The 22,656-nt window shown below is 37.3% G+C and overlaps 1 protein-coding gene across 13 annotated transcripts in view; it reads right to left on the reverse strand.

Annotated features, from left to right (window-relative positions):
• The window catches only part of FAM13B (family with sequence similarity 13 member B), a 90,554-nt gene that overhangs the window by 21,154 nt on the left and 46,744 nt on the right, over positions 1-22,656 (reverse strand). For 9 of the 13 annotated variants that reach the window (XM_040444555.1, XM_040444552.1, XM_040444554.1 and 6 more), the window contains 7 exons: positions 19,733-19,774; positions 18,589-18,744; positions 16,680-16,812; positions 5,702-5,766; positions 3,470-3,518; positions 2,921-3,071; positions 106-171 (listed from right to left, as the gene is read on the reverse strand). In XM_040444555.1, the coding sequence (XP_040300489.1) occupies positions 106-171; positions 2,921-3,071; positions 3,470-3,518; positions 5,702-5,766; positions 16,680-16,812; positions 18,589-18,744; positions 19,733-19,774 (662 nt within the window). The remainder of the gene's footprint in view (positions 1-105; positions 172-2,920; positions 3,072-3,469; positions 3,519-5,701; positions 5,767-16,679; positions 16,813-18,588; positions 18,745-19,732; positions 19,775-22,656) is intronic. The other 4 variants (XM_040444558.1, XM_040444557.1, XM_040444548.1 and 1 more) reach the window with 1 other exon arrangement.

Genomic DNA, 22,656 nt, shown 5'->3' on the forward strand with positions numbered 1-22,656 from the left:
ACAGTTTTCCTAATATATGGGGACAGCAGGAGAAGGGCTCATAAAAAGGCAAACAAAGTGAACCATAAAAAGGCAAAAAACTAAACTATGGTGAACCATACTTACCCTCCCCATCTCTCTGCAGATGCATTGTTTTGAAATCAATGAGGGGAAAAGTGATAGGGCATGACGCTAATAAAATGGAAAAAATGGCAAAAAATACTAAAGTGAACACACAGCACAGTCAGAACAAACCATACACATAACTAACACAAAGCCAAAGATACCAAAAACATTTCCCTAAAACCAGTTAGGCATTCTGCTCAAAAACTTTATTCAAAGAAATTACTACTAACCAAACTTTAAAAACAAACACAAACATACATTTCCATTTCAGCAAGCAAGGCAAAAAAATCAAAGTAGTGCTGTTTTATTAAAACTCAAACATAAAACTGAAGAAATGGAAACTCTTAACCAAGTACTGTTTGAAGCTTTTCAGTATAATGGATTTGACAGAAAAATACCTCCCTTAGTTTGCTCTTTAAAAAGATCTTATTTGTCTTTCATTCAAGAGTTAGCAGGAGAGAATCTGAAGGAAAGATATCGTCCACTTTCATTGAAAGCCAAAAACTTCTAAACTGCTACAAATTCATACTGGCAGTAGACATGTGCTACCTGCTTGCCAACTGCATTCTGTTGACAATCCTTCAAACAATACAAAAAACAAAACCCACACACTAAGGAAGAGTGAGGTGGGCTTCTATTTGGAGTGACCCCACTTCTCTATGAAGAGTCGTATCAAACAAGGTAGGTCTCTGATTCTAAGGTATCAAGAGTCTAAAGTAATTTGGTCTCTTAAGGAAGTCTTTCCTTAGAATACCCTAATTCCTAGATATACAAAATTAATCTTTGTATTGGTGGCAAAGTTGGAAGCAAAAACAAGGTCTGCTAACAGCCACTTTTTCAAGCACATGCAGGGTTCATGGCTGGGTTCACTCAAAGGGCTACTACCACTGGCTCTCTGAAAGTCACCCTATTCCTATGAAAGCCAGCAGGAGGCCTATGTGGATTTTTAACAGTGGTTGAGCCAGGTTTATAACAGGGCAGCTGAGGCACTGAAAATTAGAGGTCTATAGTTACTTTCTTTCCCTACCACAAGTTGTAAGGAGTAGATTCTGACAGGGAAACTGCGAGCCCAGCATTAAGTTGTCTTTAGGTAAGCCTCCAGAAAGCTGACGCTGAACACAGAAAATTCTGTCTCCTCACACACTGGAAAACAACTGCTCTTCTATGCTTATAAAACAAGATCAGGACCCCCAGGCCAAAGATTATAAAGAGCTATTTATCTGCATTCTCCAAAAGGGAGAAGCATCAGGCCTCTGTCAGAATCCCAGCCTCATCTTTCAGGGACTCCTTTCCTATTATGGCTCCAGGGATCCTCTGTTAACACCACTTCTTTTCAGTGACTATGCCAGGATATATAAATGAAAAGGGATGTGTAATCTTTACTGCCTTTAGATGCTAACATATTCCAGAATTCTGGGGAGCATCTTCATAAATTCCAAACATCCTAATAACCCGGAACAAAGCAAATGAAAGACAACTTCCTGATTTAGTCTAAGTTAAGACACATAATATGCCACTGGGCATGCCAAACATCTAGAACAAAAAAATAAATAAAACAAAAAACAAAAAAAAAAAAAAGGAGGGGGGTGGAGAGACAGCAGTAAAGATTGGCACAGACAATGACTTGGTTGGGGCTTTTAAAAAAATAGCTATACCTTAAAAATAAACTCCAATTGTGATCAAATGAACAGACTTGAGGTGGCAAACGGAACCTGTGGTATTAGCACTGCAATTCTTGTTATTGCCACTGTATGTCATCAGCTAACTTGCCAAAGGTGAGACAACCAAGGGATCTTCATCCAAGCAAACAAATTAAGTAACTTGAAGATTCCTCAGTTGTCTCAATATCTCTTTTACTTAGAAAGTTATATGATCCCATACCCCTAGATCCAAATTTGTTGCTGGCTTCCATTCCCCCACCCTCAACATTTTATTTGAAAGTTTATAAACAGACAGCAAAGTTGAAAAAATGTTACAGTGAACATCCATACACCAATCACCTAGATTCTACCATTAACATTTTACTATACTTGCTTTATAAACATTTATCCATCCCATTAACTATCTTATTTTTTTCATGAATTTCAAAGTAAACTGCAGGGAATGAAATACTTCCCCATAAACACTTTAGCATGCAAATCATTCACTGGAGTTCAATATTTATTTAGGTTTTGCATCTTTTGATTAAAAAAAAAACATATCCAGTGAAATCAACGTCTTAAGTGTACATTTGCTGAGTTCTAACAAATAAATATACACATGTGGCTTGCTTTTTAAATTTAAACTTTCCTCCTCTGTAAAAACTGATAGGACTCTGTTCTCATACTTTCATAACCTAATATACAGATGCGGGGTTATGGGACAGTATTTGCTTAGGAACGCCTTTGAAGATCATTTTGCAAAAAAGTATTCCTGATGATCACAGAGAAAAGGTAGCTACCTGTAAGGCTTCTGTTTACAAAATGGTGAGATCCCCAAGCCCTAACATACAAGATTTCCAAAGACCGGGAGGCAGAACCTGGTTTAACAGTTAACAAAAGCCTATACTGGGGGATTTAATTTTTTTAATCAGTTCTAACTTCATCTTCAAAGCTCATGGATCAGATAAGAATTTCTAGTTCCTATGAGATAGTCACCCTACAATCTCATTAGTGCAGTCGAGTAACAACACTCACTCGCTCCTCTTACATGAAAGAGAAAACAGAAAGTCGAAATGAATCAGGTTGTCCAAAAAAGAACAGTAATCTCATTATTGCTTTAAATAATTTCAGTTACAAACAAAAATATCAGGAAAATAATGTGTGGCTAAAATTACCTTCCCATTTATCACCATCAGAAACATTCTTCAGATCTAAATGTGGAATTTGGGTTCCACATGCTGCTTCCCCTTGAACACCAACACTTTGACCTCCTGGCACTTCTGATTCAGTGTTGGCATTCAAATCACATATCTTGCTACTAGAATCCTGTATTTTAAAATAAAAAATACATTTCACAACCACAAAGCTTTTCTCACTCAGCTTAAAAACAAGCAGCATACATCCTTGGATGGTCTCCTTCAGTCTACTGTGCCCATATACTCAGATGTCCCACTTCCACCCTCCGAACTATTTGCAAATATACACCTGCAGTTTGATAATATGTACTAGTGGAAGACAAAGTTTGAATCCCAAATTTAGGAAGTGTTTTCATAAACAAGTTTCTTACGACTAAAAGTCGCTACTTAACTGTAAAATATATGGTAAAGAGAATCTAGATTTAAGTCTCCTATAAACCTTTCAATCCAAGAGTTAAAGGCCAGATATAATAACTGGTAGATTAAACTTAGTCAAATTTTTAAGAACCATAAGAAAAAATAACTTACCAGAATCAGGTGTGACAATGTATCACTGTCAAATGACACATATTCTTTCCTAAAAATACAAGTACAGTTATTAGTCTTTTAAGAATAAATAGATTACTACCATTGCATTTTTTTTTTTTTTTTTTACCTAGATTCCTCTCTTCCCCATATACTTAGCATTTACAATGTGAGAGAAAATGACAACTGGACATACGCCCATTCTTTGGAGCCCTATATCTGAAAATCACACACTACTGAAAAGATCCACAGAATTACTTCAGGTTTAGAAAAATTAACATCTGCCATCCTCCCACACAACCACCCCTCAAAAGAAAAACATCTAAAAAGGAAATTTAAATCCACAATAAATAGAAAACAAAAGGGTTGAATGTCAAATGGAAAAGATTTTGTAAAGTAAATATTAGTTTTAATTGAATAGCTTTATTATCCCCAACTCTGAGACTTTTTGTTTTTCCTTTTGAAGATTTTTTTAAAGGTATAGCTATAGTCCTATTTTTTTTTTTTATGGTCCTGTATTTTAAATCTGATTGTGTTCTATCACAATCAAAACAAGACAACTACTTCTAGACCTCTCCTTCCTCAAAACATAATGGTAACATGTAAAAAGGAAATTTAAAATTTCAATTCACCTCTTATTCCCCTATAAAAATGAACCCCTATTTAGAACAAGTATTAGAGCAAGCTGTCACAAATGATCTCTAACTATCTGACCAGGCAACAGAGCATCTAATCTCAAAATGGGTTAAAAGTTTTCCCCAAAGATATGGTTATAATTTACAATGATACACACAGATGCTGCTTCTATCCTGCCACAACAGTGTGTACCTAGAAGACAGGTCTTGATCTAGCTATTCCAAGTCATCCCTCATATATATAATTACCTTATTCTTCCTGAGCATGAGAAATGACCTAAATTCCCTGGCAAGCTCAAAGGCAAGCTTCCTTTGATTAGACTGGGAGCAAATGGCGGAACTCAAGTCTTCTACCTTGAGACTACAAAAGACCCGATTACCTTAATTTGAGAAACATGAGTGTTAAACATGCAAAATGTAATCCATCTAACCAAGGAATTCTTTGGATCTAAGAACAAGTTTGCTAACCTATACACAAGTTGAAGAGGAAAGATCTTTTCCAAAAAGATTGAGTCCTCACTAAATGGATCCTTATTGTTCTACCAAATCCAGATGTCATCATTCTGGGGATGCCTGTTAATGCTGTTAATCTTATATCTTCAGCCCATAGCTCCAATACTCCCTGGACTGGAAGAGGATCATTCCTGCCTCCTGAAAGGAAGCACAAGGAACTGCTGTAAGCAGGAAATCTGTGGACCTTCAGAGTATGGAGACACTCCAGAGACATGGCTCCAAAGAATTTACTTACCCTCAGAGTACAGGTTTCCTATTCGCAATTAAGAAAGACAATGGCATTAACACAAGTTTACCCTTGCCAACACGCTATCACCAAATCAGTAATGTTGTTTCAGAATCCTCAGTATTTACATTCTAGTCTGTGTTCATTACTGATGTGTTTTCTAAATACCAAATCATCTTTCCTAAATCATCTTTCCTAAGAAAGTTATAATACATTTCTTGGCAATGTCTCAGGGAATCAGAAAAAGGGACAAGACCAAAACCTACTCAGTGACTTAAAATAGTCTAGAAAGCTTCTGCTCAAAAGGACTCTATCTATCAAGTATCTATGGAGACCACATATGGCTGAACTACTCATTGCCTCAGGTATCTCCCTCCCATTTTTGCTGGCCAATGAGGAAACAAGCACAAACTGCATAAGAGTGCACTACCCTGGGACACACCAAGTAGGAGCTGGAAGGGGAAAAAACCATCCTGTACAAATGTGTTAAAGCAAATATACTATAATCTTTCAGTTAGTTATCCACAGTTCTATGCCTATGAATCAACTTACTGAAAAGTGTATTCAGAATATCCATAAATTTCCAATTGTTCTACAAACCAATTGAAAGTTTTTAAGTGTCTCCAAGAAAGCTCTGTTCTTCCCTCTGAATATTTTCCAAGTTATAACTAATGTCTGTCTGAACCTGTAGCCCCACTGAATATTTATGAATATTCTTCATGCATATCATTAAAATAAAAAGTTGGTTTTTTAGATTATCAAAAATGTTAATAGATTCATGTAAAAAATTCACCCCCAAATGTGTAAAGGGCTCCAATTCTCAAAATGACCAATTAATTAGTAATGAGAGGAAATGCTTACCCCTCAAGACAGCCATCTTCACTGTCACCGTGGTCACTGCATGGCTCTAACAGTATACCTACAGACTGACAAAAAGAATACCACTGCTGTATTAATGGAGCTCCCAACACTCATATATGAAAGGAAATTTCCAAACTAAATTCTATTAGATTACAAGTCAGTCAAATGCCCCCTTTTAATTCTTTGTAATCGTCTTTAAGTATTGGCATCCCTTTTAACAGAGAATAATTTATCTTTCTCAAAACTTGAGGCCTGTGTGCATGTGTGTGGATGTGTGTGTAAAATGGAGACCCTGTATTCTCACTACACTATTAAGAGGTACTACAGTTACTATCACATTCCTTTTCCTTCCTTAGAACTCTTTCCTCCAAAAAGGATAGCTTTATTGTCCTACCTGCCAACTGCTGCTTCTCTTTCTTCCCAGCCACAAACATGTTAAGTTGGTAACTTCCTAGCAGGTAACACAGAAATCATTTGGTTCACCACATCCCCTTATCATATACATTTGAAATAACAACTGTAAACCTCAGAAACACATGAGAACACTCCCCCTATTTTCTAATGAGTCTAAGGACACCATCCTATTCCTGTTCCTTCCCCAGATACTTACTGAGCCTAATAAAAAAATCCTGTGCATTACTACAAATTATGTAAACTCTTCAGTGTTTTTGAGAATCACTTCCAATCAACAGTTCAATTCTTAACAAACTATTTGTCCAGTTTTAATATGAAAGACAGTTCATAATTATCTGGAAAAAGCTATTAAATTACTTTTCCATTTTCCAACTAAATATCTCTTTGAGGTTGAATTGGCTTCATGCACTTCAAACAAAAGAACCTATAGCAACAGACTGAATGCAGAAGCAGATATGAGAATCCAACTTGACTTTTATTAAGTCAAACAAGCATTAATGATATTTGTAAATATGTAAAATAATACCATTCCTCAAAGTAAAAAATGTTTTATGTAGCCTTTTTTTTTTTTTAACATTTATTTATTGTTGAGAGACAGAGACAGACACAGCATGAACAGGGGAGGGGCAGAGAGAGACGGAGACACAGAATCCGAAGCAGGCTCCAAGTTCTGAGGTGTCAGCACAGAGCCCAACATGGGGCTTGAACCCACGAACCGTGAGATGACCTGAGCCGAAGTCAGACACTCAACCGACTGAGCCACCCAGGCGCCCCTATGTAGCTTTTTATTAAGCTTTTTATTAAAAGCAACCTTATTTATAGTAACTTGAGTGAGTTTAATAAACATTTTTTTTAATTTTTCAATTTTAATTTTTAATGTGGTAAATAATAATCAATATACCTATGTAAATAAAATCCTTCTAGTATGTTCAATAACTCTTAAGAATATCAAGAGATCCTGAGACTCAAACCGTGAGAACCACTGATCAGACTTCAGCAACCTCTCTGCTCTGGAATACAGCTTTACATTCTTAAATATGAAGGCATCTGGGCTCGGGAAATAATCATTACCTAGACCCAAGATTTAAAATGAGCCTTGGTGGGGCACCTGGGTGGCTCAGTCAGTTAAGTGTCCGACACATGATTTCAGATCAGGTCATGATCTCACAGTTCATGGGTTCAAGTTCCACATCACACTCCAGAGCCTGCTTGGGATTCTGTCTCCCTCTCTCTCTAAAATAAACATTAAAAAAAATTAAAAATTAAAAAAAATAAGACTTGGTGTTTTACTCCAAGAACCAAATTCAAGTCTCATCACAAATGAGAGTTACAATCATTTAATTGCCTATCTTACAGTTACTGGAGAGAATAAAAAAAAATAGCTTACAAGAAAAACTTATAAAGCTCTATTATAAAAGTACATTATTACATCACCAACTCTAATTTAATCTATAATTCCTTATACTATGAAATAACTGAAACAAGTGTAAGGACTGACAGAATACCTACATATTTTCTAGCCAGATGTAGCCAACATAATTCTTAAACAAATAGTGGAAAGAAGTAAAACAAACAAAGAAACCAACAACAACAACAAAAAAAAAAACACGGCAAGTGGAGGGAACATAAAAGAAAGAAGCAGTGACAGAAGACGAATGCTGATAGCCCAGCAGTGAAATTCAGAGTAAGAATATAGGGTTATGCTCTAAAATATGCCCCAGGACAAAAAAATAAAAGCTGTTAGAGTCAGGTTAAAGTATGGCCAGACTTCAATTTAAAAGACATAGAAATATGCAATTCTTTCTTAAGAAACTAAAGTATGTTTTATCATGTGAACAAATTGTACTTCCTCAGAATTCACTCCACATAAAACATTCATTCCTTTGTACATGGGTAGAAAAAGCTTTTTTATTCTAAACTATCAGCAGGCAAAACAGCCCATACTCTCCCCCCGACCCCATCCCTTCCCCACAAACATCAGCGTCCTCAAAAGGAGGTCCAGGCACTGTGGTCTCAATTAAGGTAAGCCAGAGAGCTCTGGTGGTAGTGGTGGTGGCGGCAGTACTAGTGGGAGGAGCAGCTGCAACATAATCATAACGCCGATGTTTTGGGGGCTGTCACAGCTTACTTCCAGGAACTAATTACAGCCTGATGGGCATTTCCAGTAATTTCTCTGGCCTCCACCCATTCCTTATGCATCCATTATTGAAGCTTCCACATTGTTTAGTTCCTCATCTTCCCATCTCCACTTACCTAGTACTCAAGCATGCTAATAGTTACTTCTTTTAAGTAAGCTAAATATTCTCATTCCACTCTCACATTTCATCTGCTTAGTAAACTCTCACTAAACAGTATGTTAAATATACTTCATTATAAGCCAATTTCTTCCATTGATTAATGTGGTCAAAACTGGTAAGTCTCCGCAGCAAAGAAAACCATCATTAGAATGAAAAGGCAATCTAGTGAATGGGAGAAAATAATGGCAAGCAATATATCTGACAATAGGTCAATATCCAAAATGTATAAAAAACTCATACAACTCAACAGCAAAAAGACCCAAACAATGCAATTTAAAAATAGGAAAAGGATCTGAATACACATTTGTCAAAGAAGACATACAGATGGTTAACAGGTACATGAAAAGGTATTCAACGTCACTAATCACCAGAGAAATACGAATCAAAACCACAGTAAGATAGCATCTCACACTTAGCAGAATGGTATTATCAAAAAGACTAGAAATCACAAGTGTTGGGGAGCATGGGTGGCTCAAGTTGGCTGAACATCTAGCTCTTCTTTTATTTATGTATTTTGAGAGGGGTGCAGAGAGAAGGGGAGAGAAAGAATCCCAAGTAGGCTCTACAATGTCAACACAGAACCCAATGAGAGACTTCATCTCACAAACTGCGAGATCATGACTTGAACTGAAATCAAGAGTCAGCCACTTAACCAACTGAGCCACCTAGGCACCCTGAACATATGACTATTGATTTGGGCTCAGGTCATGATCCCAGGGTCGCGGGATTGTGCCCCACTTCAGGCTCCGCTCTGAGCAGAGAGTCTGCTTAAGATTCTCTCCCTCTGCCCCTCCTCCCCTCGCAGTCAAGAAAGAAAGGAAAAGAGAGAAAGAGGGAGGGAGAGCAAACATTGGCACAAAGATGTGGAGAAAAGGGAACCATAATGCACTGTTGTGAAAATGTAAAGTGACCCAGCCACTATGGAAAGCCGTATGGACATACCTCAAAAAATTAAAATTAGAACATATGATTATCAGCAATTCCACTTTTGGATATTTATCCAAAGGAAACAAAACACTAATTCAAAAAGATAACTGCAGCGCCATGTTCACTGTAGCATTATTTACAATAGCCAAAACATGGAAACAACCTAAGTGTCTATCAATGGATGAATGAATAAAGAAAATGCGGTGTATATATTTATATATTTGGAGTATTATTTTGCCATAAAAAAGAAGGAAATCCTGCGATTTGTCACAACATGGATGGACCATGAGTGCATTATGCTAAGTGAAATAAGTCAGACAGAGAAAGACATATGCCATATGATGTCATTTATATGTGACATCTAAAAAACCAAACAAAACAACCTCATAGATACAGAGAACAGATCTGTTATTGCCAGAGGTAGAGGCTAGGGGGTGGGCAAAATGCGTGAAAGCAGTAAAAAGGTACAAACTTCCAATTAGAAAATAAATAAGATAGGGGCGCCTGGGTGGCACAGTCGGTTAAGTGTCCGACTTCAACCAGGTCACGATCTCGCGGTCCGTGAGTTCGAGCCCCGCGTCAGGCTCTGGGCTGATGGCTCAGAGCCTGGAGCCTGTTTCCGATTCTGTGTCTTCCTCTCTCTCTGCCCCTCCCCTGTTCATGCTCTGTCTCTCTCTGTCCCAAAAATAAATAAACGTTGAAAAAAAAAAAATTAAAAAAAAAAAAAAGAAAATAAATAAGATATAGGGATATAATGTAAAGCATAGTGACTATATTTAATAATTCTGTATAGTATATTTGAATGTTGCTAAGAGTAGATCTTACAAGTCTCATCACAAGAAATAAAGTTTTTTAACTGTGTGGTGATGGATGTTAACTAGACAGGCTTGATCACTTCATAATATATACAGTACCATGTTGCATACTTGAAACTAATATGTCAATTATATCGCGATTTTTAAAAATGTTTTTATGTTTATTTATTTTTGGGAGAGAGACAGAGCGTATGCATGAGCAAGCAGGGGAGGGGCAAAGAGAGAGGGAAACACAGAATCTAAACATACTCCAGGCACTGAGCTATCAGCACAGACCCCAATGCGGGGCTTGAACTCATGAACTGTAAGATCATGACCTGAGCCTAAGTCAGATGCTTAAGTGACTGAGCCACCCAGGTGCCCAATTATATCGCCATTTTTAAAAATAAAGAGAGACTGGGATTTAAAAACAACATAACAAACATGTTACTGAATGACTGTTTCCTGGCAGAGGTTTTAAGTATTTTCGTAACTGTTAAGAAAAAACAAAAACAATCTGAGGAGATCTCATAATAGTACACATTGAAGTGACAATCATCTATCTCTTGTGCTCTATCATCTAGCTCTGTGAGACCTTCCCAAATACATCTGGACTCCACTTGAAGAAGATTACATCTCAGTAATTGCTCATTGTTTGGAGGATATAAATAAATGTAAGTTTGTTAGGTATCAACAATTAAAAGCTTGCTAATCTTGAAATGGATTGATTTATGATAAAGTTATTGATAAGAACAAGTATTTTGATATAATCTCTAATCAGGCTACTGATCACTTTCAACCCCTCAAAAACAGTCCAAATTCCTGTACAAACTATTGTACCATTTACAGATCACTCTCCTATCAGTACAAAAATTCTAAATATTTACTACAAATCTAGTAGCACATTTAAAAAACCCATTAATTGCTAAAGACTGATCTGATAAAAGACTGTTACTCAAAATAAACGAAGAACTCCTAAAACTCAACAGAAAACAACCCAATTAAAAAATGGGCTTCGGGTTCGTGAGGAAAACAATGGGCAGAAGGCCTGAACTCATTAAAGATACAGATGACAAATAAGCATATGAAAAGACACTCAACATCATTATGGCATTAAGAAAACTGCAAATTGGGGCGCCTGGGTGGCGCAGTCGGTTAAGCGTCCGACTTCAGCCAGGTCACGATCTCGCGGTCTGTGAGTTCGAGCCCCGCGTCGGGCTCTGGGCTGATGGCTCGGAGCCTGGAGCCTGTTTCCGATTCTGTGTCTCCCTCTCTCTCTGCCCCTCGCCCGTTCATGCTCTGTCTCTCTCTGTCCCAAAAATAAATAAATGTTGAAAAAAAAATTTAAAAAAAAAAAAAAGAAAGAAAACTGCAAATTAAAAACAACAATGAAATATCATTATACACATATTAGAACTGCAAAAATCTGGAACACTGACAACAACAAATACTGGTGAAGTAGTGGAGCAAGAGGAAAACTTAAACATTACTGGTAGGAAAGCAAAATGGCACAGCCATTTTGGAAGACAGTTGGAGGTTTCTTATAAAATTTGTACCATTTGACCTATCAATTATACTGCTTATTATTTACCCAAAGGTGCGAAGAACTTATGTCTACACAGATATTAGTACCAGTGTTATTGATAACTGCCAAAACTTACAAGCAACCAAGATATCCTTCAGTAGATGAATGGATAAATAAATTGTGGTACACTGCAGCAATGGCAACGACGAAGCGCGAAAAAATGAGCTATCAAGCCATGAAGCAAATGTGAAAGTAACTTAAATGCATACTACTAAGAAACCACTATGAAAAGGCTACATACTGTACAATTCCAACTATACGATTCTGGAAAAGGCAAAACTATGCAGACAATAAAAAGATCTGTGGTTGCAGGGGTGGTGGGAGAAATAAACAGAGCACAGAGGATGTTTAGGACAGTTTAAAAACCACAGTATGAATATTATAACAAATACATGTCATTTTACGTTTGTCGAAACCTATGAAATGCACAACACTAGGAATGAGCATTAAGGTAAACTAGACTGTGAATGATTATGATGTGTCAAGGCAGGTTCATCCTTGGTAAAATACGTACCATTCAGGTAAGTGACGGTGATAATGTGGGAGTGTGCCTGTGTTGGGGCAGGGAGCATAGGGGAAATTACCATACCTCCCTCTCCATTTTGTTGTAAACCTAAAACTGCTCTTAAAAAAACAACAAAAAAAAAAAAGGTTTTGGGGAAAAATAATTCTTGCATTGTTAACAAAGTAAATGATACACCAATTTCATTCAACACATTTACTTAGGGGCACCTGGCTAGCTCAGTCAGTAAAGCACATGACTCTTGATCTCAGGGTTTTAAATTCAAGCCCCACACAGGGTGTGGAGCCTACTTAAAATATATATATATATTTTATTTAGTTGCCTACTATGTGCCAGATGTTACTCATTTATTCGTCACATATTCCACAAATACTTAATGAATACCTATGTGTTCTAGATAATGGGATGCAATAATGAACAAATAAAAATCTCAATCCTCATGAAGGGTTGAGGGATTATAGTCCCTGGTGGGAGACAGACAGTAAACTACTAATTTAAAAGATATGTGCAATAGCGGTAACACTATCAAGGGCAAGGGGGAAAAGGACGGAAACTTCAGGGACTAGATGGGGGTGGGTCAATGGGAAGACCTGCTAATACTAATACAGAGTGATGAGGAGATTTGGCCTTACAGAAAAGGTAAAACTGAGCAAACATCTACAAGGTGAGAGGAAGAAGCAAACCACAGGACACCTGGGAAAACAGCAATCCAGATAGCTAACCTTAAGACTGAGCTGTCGGGGGGCCTGGGTGGCTCAGGTGGTTAAGCAACCAACTTCGGCTCAGGTCATGATCTCACGGTTCATGAGTTCGAGCCCCACGTCAGGCTCTGTGCTGAGCCTACTTCAGATTTTGTGTCTCCCTCTTTCTCTGCCCCTCCCCAGTTTGCACTCTGCCTCTCTCTCTCTCTCTCAAAAATAAACAAACATTAAAAAACTAAAAGAAAAAGAAAAAGACTAAGCTATCATTCAGTGTTTCTGCAGTACCTATTCCTCTATTTTTATACCTAGATGGCAATGGAAGGTTCTGAGAAGAGAAAGGAAAGGAAAATTCTCTAATTTTCCTTTTAAAACAATCACTCTGGCTGCTGTGCTAAGAACAGACCACAGGAAGGCAAAGATGATATCAGTTACCAAGACTATATTAATCTATTAATCTAGGAGAAATTATATTGATATGGACCTACAGGGTGGCAATGAAAATGGTAAAAAGTGGTCAGACGCCAGATAAACTTTGAAGGTATTGCCAACAGGACTCTGTAAAGAATGGGATGTGCAGCGAAAGAAATCAAGGATGACCCAAGGCTTTTGGTCTATGCATATGGAAGGAGAAATTGCCCTTTACTGAGATTTTAAAGACAAAAAGAAGAACAGCCATGTGGACAAGATTATAAATTCAGTTTGGCGCCTGTAAAGCTTAAAATGCTTACAAGATATTCAAGTGGAGACGTTAAGTATAACAACTCGATATAGGAATCAAATTCAAGAGAAAGGCCTCAACTAGAGATATAAATTTGGAAATCTTTACAGGTAGACAGTATTTCAAAACCATTAGATGAAATGATATTACCAACTGAGTGAATGAAAATAAGCAATCCGAGAAATGGGCACTGGGCTGTTCCAAATTTGAAAGGTTCAGAACACGAAAAGCAACCAACAAAGAAACAGGGCAGTCAGTCAAGTAGAAAACAACAGAGAAGAATGAGATATTCTGAAAGCCAAGGGGGAAAAAACAAAACAAAACAAACAAATGAATGAATGAATGAATAAATAAATAAATAAATAAAACAAAAGAACCTATCAAGGTAGTGTGAGTAATTAATTAAATCAAACTGTACTCTTAGGTCAAGTAAAATGTGCAAGAGACATCATTGGTACCTTGCAAAAGCAGTTTCAGAGGAATGATGGGGCAAAAGGTTACCAGAAGTACGTTTAAGAGAGAGTGGAAAGAGAAGAATTAAAGAAAAGAGACAATTCAAGTAATTTTATTAGAGGGGGAAGCAAAAAATAGGGGATTATCTACATGCAGGGGGGTGAAGAGTCAAGAGAGAATTATTTCCTACACATGGGAAAATAACATTTTACACTGATGGGAATGATCCAGTAGACAGGGAGAAATTGAAAATCCAGAAAAGGGCAAGGAGACTACTACATGAAAAGAGATTTATCTAATATACCAGCATAAGTAAAAGCATTAATATATAAGTAATATACAAGTGGAGTAAAAATAACAGGAGCAACTTAACTTCAGTGAACGTTTCCTAGTTTATAAAATAATTTTATACTTCTACTTCTCTGGATACTTATAATAATCCTCTAACAGAAGTTATTACTCCCTACCTGTCTAAAGAAAATCAAGGAGCAGATAAGGAAAGTTAGGTAACTTGGCCAAAGTCACACTGCTATTAAAAGGCAAAGCCAGGGGCGCCTGGGTGGCGCAGTCGGTTAAGCGTCCGACTTCAGCCAGGTCACGATCTCGCGGTCCGTGAGTTCGAGCCCCGCGTCAGGCTCTGGGCTGATGGCTCAGAGCCTGGAGCCTGTTTCCGATTCTGTGTCTCCCTCTCTCTCTGCCCCTCCCCCGTTCATGCTCTGTCTCTCTCTGTCCAAAAAAATAAATAAAACGTTGAAAAAAAAAAAAATTTAAAAGGCAAAGCCAGAATACAAATCTCAGTTGACAGACCCTAAATTCTTTATTATACCTACACTTTAGTTCATGACTTAGAATGAAAACATGCTGAATAAAAACTTCCTTATCCATTAAGAATCTTATTTTAAAAAGTTATCAAAACTAAACTGTGAAACATGTTGTACAAAGATACTGCATGGATGAATGGATAAAGAAGATGTGGTATATATATATATATACAATGGAGGATTACTTGGCAATCAAAAAGAATGAAATCTTGCCATTTACAACTATGTAGATGGAGCTGGAGGTATTATGCTAAGTGAAATTAGTCAGTCAGAGAAAGACAAAAATCATATGACTTCGCTCATATGAGGACTTTAAGAGACAAAACAGATGAACATAAGGGAAGGGAAACAAAAATAATATAAAAACAGGGAGGGGGGACAAAACATAGGAGACTCTTCAATATGGAGAACAAACTGAGGGTTACAGGAGGGGTTGTGGGAGAGGGGATGGGCTAAATAGGTAAGGGTCACTAAGGAATCTACTCCTGAAATCATTGTTGCACTATATGCTAACTAATTTGGATGCAAATTTTAAAAAATAAAAGATATAATTTAAAAAAAAAGAAAGATACTGCTTTGTGTACGTATATGTATATACATGTGTGTGTGTGTGTATTTATTTATTTTTTATTTATTTATTTTTCATGCCCAGCACAGAGCCCAAAGCTGGGCTTGAACTCACGATTCTGAGATCAAGACCTGAGTTGAGATCAAGTGTCAGACACGTAACAGACTGAACTACCAGACACCCCAATTTGTATATTTATTGACGTTACTTTAAAAGCAATGCAACCATGGACAATTTATGACAGTGAAAACAATTTAGTTACTTTTTAAAAAAATTTTTAATGTTTATTATTTTGAGAGAGAGAGAGAGAGAGAGAGAGAGAGAGTGAGTGTGTGTGTGTGTGTGTGTGTGTGTGTGTGTGTGTGTGTGTGTAGTGGGGAAGGGGCAGAGAGAGGGAGACACAGAATCCGAAGCAGGCTCCAGGCTCCAAGCTGTCAGCACAAAGCCTGATGTGGGGCTCAAACCCATGGAATGCAGACCACGATATCAGGACCTGAGGTGAAGTCAGATGCTTAACTGACTGAGCCACCCAGGCGCCCCACAATCTACTTTCAAAATGATGTTCGGGGCGCCTGGGTGGCGCAGTCGGTTAAGCGTCCGACTTCAACCAGGTTACGATCTCGCGGTCCGTGAGCTCGAGCCCCGCGTCAGGCTCTGGGCTGATGGCTCAGAGCCTGGAGCCTGTTTCCGATTCTGTGTCTCCCTCTCTCTCTGCCCCTCCCCCGTTCATGCTCTGTCTCTCTCTGTCCCAAAAATAAATAAACGTTGAAAAAAAAAATTAAAAAAACAAAACAAAACAAAAAAACAAAATGATGTTCATGGGTTTTCTCTATGAAAAGATCCCGCGTTCTTCAGGAAAAAATTGGGAATTAGAAAAAAAAAAAGCTTTTAAAAAGAACAAAATACAACCATAATACCACCAACCACCTCAGCTAACAATGTCATTTGTTTCCTTTCAGGAAAATATTTTTAAATATTTTATATCTACTTCTCTACCCAATGATGGTTCCTGATGTTTACTGATAGAGTGTATGCTCTTGGGACTCATAATCAAGAAAAATGTGTGTGTCAACAATAATGAACTATGACTTCTGGTATGAAAGGAATACACAAAGCAATCAGAGTTGCAGGTCTAGCACACCTAACCCAAAGATCTTTTATTCTTTCCATGTCTTACCTGGTTATTTTCTTCATCCTCAAATACAAAATCTTGCTGCATAACTTCACTGTCTAAATTAGTGCTAGCCACAGGTTCTGAACAGTCTCCGTTACTTTCACTGGCATTAATAATATCATCAGCAATATCAACCCTAGTAATGAAGATAAAAAATCAGATCAGGCCAAATGTTGAATATGTAATGCTTTTAAAATAAATAAATATCAATAATGATCTGAAACTTCCACTTGTTAAGATAATGAGTCCTTTTCATAAAACTCCACACTTTATTCATTCTGCCAATTAGATTACTAAACACACGAAGTTTATTTTTGTCTCTCCAGGGAATGCTGCGAGAAAACTACCTTGTTTGTTATTCCCTTTGAAAATTTTCATAAACAAATGAACAGCTGAAAGAATAATTTATGTGCCAAAATAATTTCCCTTACAAATGCATACTCTCAATCATAATCATCTGTTTCAATTAAAATACAAGTCTAACACTAGACACTAAACACCACAGTGTCCAACACTTTATCAAGTACAACAGTAGTTTCCTACTACAAATTTTGCATGTTACATAATTTATTCAGAATATGCAAAATACTGCAGTAGGCTTTCGTTTACAAAGACAATACCACCATCAATGATAGAACATGAGTTATTTCCTCAGAGATAAAAATAAGGTTATTGTGTGAGCATGGGCATAGGTTTTCAGGATCTCTAGCTAACGACTAACGCCAAGGAATCTACTTATATGAATTATAACCTTTGGACTACTTTCCTACTATTTCCAACTTTTAATTACTGCTGTTTTCAGATACTATTTTCCTTCATATTCGGCCCAATACTCTTAAAAGCAATGCTTTTAAGCAATCCAGTTCTATCAGTTCCAATCATGCCTTCAAAGCAACACAAATCAGGGCCACAAAGCTCCACAGGCTGGTGATGCCATCTCTTCAGACTACAGAGCACACCTGCAAGTTGTACAATATGGTATTCCTAAAATAAACATATTGCAACCCTTGGTTTTCATATCCATTAATTTTTTTCGGTTTCAATTCATATTTAATAGCTATTCTAATGCACTATACACACTTGGCCTTTTAAAAATCTAATTAAAAAAAAAAAGAAACACTCTACCCAATCTTTTTTTTTTTTTTTACCTCCTATGAACCCTCCAAATTTGCATACATCTTTCTCATCTGTCCTCCAAATAAAAACTGGTAAATAAAAACTATGAAATCACCGCATTATGGTCTCAGAGAAAGGCACGTATTTATCCCTCAAGTGCAGGGCTGAGGTAACAGGAAAGGAGATGAGGCTTTTTATCCATTTAAAAGTAACAAGTGCAATGAAAAGTGGAATAACATCACACAGCACAGACATACTTTTAACTTATACAAGATTCAACTATTAACAACTAACCAAAAAAAAAGTATGCAGGGAGGCCAGCAGGGTAGTAGCTTGTGACAGGGGATAAAATTTAAAAAGCAAAGGATGATTCTGCTCACTATTTCACTTAATGACTATGCAATACAAGCAAAGTCAATCTGGTGTCCCTGTACCTTGCTGTCTAGATCACTTCATGTCTCTCATGGTGAGACCATGTGTTGCACACAGTATGGGTCTTTAAGTTTTTTTAAGTTATTTTTCATACAACATAAGTCCCTAAAGCTAAGCTCACTACTTCCTCTGGTGCTCAGGGAGGAAAACCTGGCAGTATTGGACTTAATGTCTACCATCTTAATGGAAAATTTAGATTTTCAATATTAACTATATACAATTTACATACAAATTTATACAGTCACTTTCCACACACACTTTCAGAAATCCCCAAGATCCCATTTTAAATAAACTATGGTTTTTAGAAGATAATCAAACATTTTATAACAATAAATAACAGTAAAATGTTGTAAAAGTTTCTTACTGGTTATTAGATCCTTCCCCATCACAATTAATACTTTCTGCTTCATTATTACACACCAGACTTTGCTGTTGTAAATTCTTAAAATCATGATCTATGCTGCTCTGCAGATCAAAAAGATGCTGTTCCACAGCTGCTCTAATTGTTCTTTCTAAAATGCTACAAAACAGAACACATTTTAGTAAGAAGCAGTCACCCTAACTGGGCATTTGGCCACATAAATATAAACATTAAAACCAATGACTAGTAAAACAAATTATCAGGGTACTGAAATGTATAAGCTAGCATACAAAAAGAAACATACAAAAGGAATACATGATACTAGGTTAAATTTTTAAAAGAAATTTGCCCAAATTAATAGACAAATCAACCATACTATCACTATTACTACCAAGGTGGGAAAGATCAGCTGTCCCAGTATTCATTCCTTGCAACTACACAGAAAACCATTTAAATAGACTTTTCAAAGCTACATTTATAACGCAAAACAATTTGTCAATACTTAGCTAAATCAAAGAAAACTGTAAGGACCCTGTCCATATTTTTTACATGAAGTCTACTTCTTAAAGAGACCTACTGGGGCGCCTGGGTGGCGCAGTCGGTTGAGCGTCCGACTTCAGCCAGGTCACGATCTCGCGCTCCGTGAGTTCGAGCCCCGCGTCGGGCTCTGGGCTGATGGCTCGGAGCCTGGAGCCTGTTTCCGATTCTGTGTCTCCCTCTCTCTCTGCCCCTCCCCCGTTCATGCTCTGTCTCTCTCTGTCCCCAAAATGAATAAACGTTGAAAAAAAAATTTTTTTTTTTAAAATTAAAAAAAAAAAAAAAAGAGACCAACTGACATTTATTAATCATTTCAGAAGATCAAAAAGATCAACTGAAGAAAGTTCAATCTTTTTTCTATACATGTATGTATATGTATATATATTCTGTATATATATATACACATATATATACATACACATATGTATATATACATATACATATGTATTTGTTCCTACTGCAGTATATAAAATATTAACTAGGTTTCACTAACTTATGTACAGTCCTTCCTCTAAAGTAAGCATAATACATACCATGATTTTAATTTCCACAGTTTAGTAATATTTTTAATATTAAAAACAGATTTGTCTTCTCTAAGTATAATACTTACTCTGCAGAGGCTGGTAAGATGCTGATGGGAGATAAATGGGCACTGTAATCAAAGAAAGAAAAAAGCTATTAAAACTTTTCAATATTAACTTCATGAAGTGTTGAAAACTGCCACATTTGCATGACCTTGACACAACCAGGAGAGCATGCACTAAGTTACATGTTCATCTCTGGCACAATGTGATGCTAATTTTCTAAAGAATTTATTTTTCATACAAAACTATACATACCCATGTGTATAGGCAACTACTTCATTTGGTGCTCAAGTGAAGAAACATTGACCTATTCCAAGGCTGAAGGGGAAAAAAGTGTACTACTAGCCCAACAAAAGCACCTCATCTAGGATAGTATGAAGGCATCAGTGCTCATTCCGTACTCCCTGCCAAGAGTAACAGCATGTGCTGCTATTCAAGTCACAAAAACAGGCAAAATGGATACCAAAATCAGACTATTTCATTCACTGTGCCAGTAGCAGACCTTCCTCAGCCAATTCTGCACCACAGTATCTACTGATACTTATAAAAATAGACAAAATAATCCCATTTTTACCATAGTTAAAAGTTCAACTGACACCCACAATGAAATGTGGACACCACTAAAACGTTTAAAATAAAGTGTTGGTGAGGATGTGAACCAACTAGAACTTTATATACTGCTGGTGGAAATGTACAATGTTCCAACCACTTTGGAAGCCAGTTTGGCACTTTTTTTAAAAACGTTTATTTATTTATTTATTTTTTTTTTTTCAACGTTTATTTATTTTTGGGACAGAGAGAGACAGAGCATGAACGGGCGAGGGGCAGAGAGAGAGGGAGACACAGAATCGGAAACAGGCTCCAGGCTCTGAGCCATCAGCCCAGAGCCCGACGCGGGGCTCGAACTCACGGACTGTGAGATCGTGACCTGGTTGAAGTCGGACGCTTAACCGACTGCGCCACCCAGGCGCCCCGAAAAACGTTTATTTATTTTTGAGAGAGAGAGAGAGAGAGAGAGTGTGTGTGTGTGTGTGTGTGTGTGTGTGTGTGTGTGTGTGTGTGTGTGTCAGGGAGGGATCAGAGAGGGAGACACAGAATCCAAAGCACATTCCAGGCTCCGAGCTGTCAGCACAGAGACCAACGCGGGTCTCGAACTCATGTTCAAGTCAGACACTTAATCAACTGGGCCACCCAGGCACCCAGTTTGGCACTTTCTTATAAAACTTACCAAATGGGGGAAAAACGGGCGGGGGCACACCTGGCTGGCTTAGTTGGCAGAGCCAGCAACTCTTGATTTCGGGGACGTGAGTTTGAGCCCTATGTTGGGTGTGGAGATTATTTAAAAATAAAATCTTAAAAAAAAAAAAACAAAAAAAAAACTTCCTAAATGAGCCCACAATTGTAACTCCCGGGTATTTAATCAAGAGAAGTGAAAGTATAATTCCATAGGAATCCTTGCACAAGCACAGCAGCTTTATTCGTAATAGCCAAAGGTATCAACCCAAACAGGTGAATACAGAAACAAATTGTAAGACATCCTACAACAGAATACACTCAGCATTTTTTTTAAATAAAAGGCACAAACAACTGAAAAGTGCCAAGAACATGAATCTCAACATTATGCAAAGCAAAGATGCCAGACACAAAAGAGTACCTACTAGAGGGGATTCCATTTACATGAAATTCTAAAACAGGCAAAACTAATCTATACAGTGGGGCGCCTGAGCGGCTCAGTCGGTTAAGTATCCAACTTCAGCTCAGGTCATGATCTCTCAGCTTGTGGGTTTCAGCCCCCATCAGGTTCTGTGCTGATAGCTCAGAGCCTGGAACCTGCTTCAGATTCTGTATCTCCCTCTCTCTCTGACTCTCCTACACTCACTCTCTCTCAAAAATAAACATTAAAAAAATTTTTTTTAATAACTAATCGATACAGTGACAGAAAGGATATCAGTCGTGACATGGGGCCAGACTGTTGGGTGATGGTAAACAGTCTGTGTCTTGACAGTGGTGGTTTGTAAACACATACATGCAAATGTGTACGTTTATAAAGTGCATTTTATGGAGTGAAAATTACAGCCTCAAAGTTGATTTTTTAAAAATGTTTATTTATTTTGAGAGAGAAAGAGAGCAGGGGAGGGGCAGAGAGAGAGAAAAAGAGAGGGAGAGAGAGAATCCCAAGCAGGCTCCACAACGTCGGTACAGAGCCCAATGTGGGGCTCAATCCCACGAAGAGTGAGATCATGACCTGAGTCAAAATCAAGAGTTAGGATGTTTAACTGACTGAGCCACCCAGATGCTGCTCAAAGTTGATTTTTAAAGAAAAAAATAGTTAACAGAAAAAAGTAATCTATAGCAACAGAAGCCACAGAGCAGCTACTTTTGGCGAAAAGGGAGATGGAAGAATTTGAGAAGGAAGAAGTAACCCAGGTGGTGGTTATACTAGTTGAGTTTTTGATAATTCAATAACCTTATGATTTGTGAACTTTTCTGTATGTCTGTGACTCAATAAAGAGTCACTTTTAAAAAGTAAATTTAAATCAGTTTTATGAAGGATCCCCTGTAAATGTGCCAACACAAACTCTAACCAACATAAGAAACAAAGTCTATCAGATTAATATTCACAGGATTCTCTGCAGGAAACCAAATAACATCATTTACCATTCATGCAGTAATCTTCAGGTCTCCCTTACAGTAAACATATGAGTAGCAAATTGCACAATTGCTTTATTAGACAACAGTAAGCCACTCTGGTTTGGCACACATAACATCTCTCAGCTTTATAAAAAAAATGTTTAACAGCATTATGCTAGTTTTCATGAACAGATTATTTCATAATAACCAGTATTATGCTAGTTTTCATGAACAGATTATTCTTAGTTCTAAATGCTTTCATGCTGATACCCTCAAGGGAAATACTTAAAAATTTTTCAAATTTTAATGATGTTTTTGG

Source organism: Herpailurus yagouaroundi, unplaced genomic scaffold, assembly GCF_014898765.1.
Source record: "Herpailurus yagouaroundi ecotype Mexico unplaced genomic scaffold, PumYag 192, whole genome shotgun sequence".
NCBI lineage: Eukaryota > Metazoa > Chordata > Mammalia > Carnivora > Felidae > Herpailurus > Herpailurus yagouaroundi.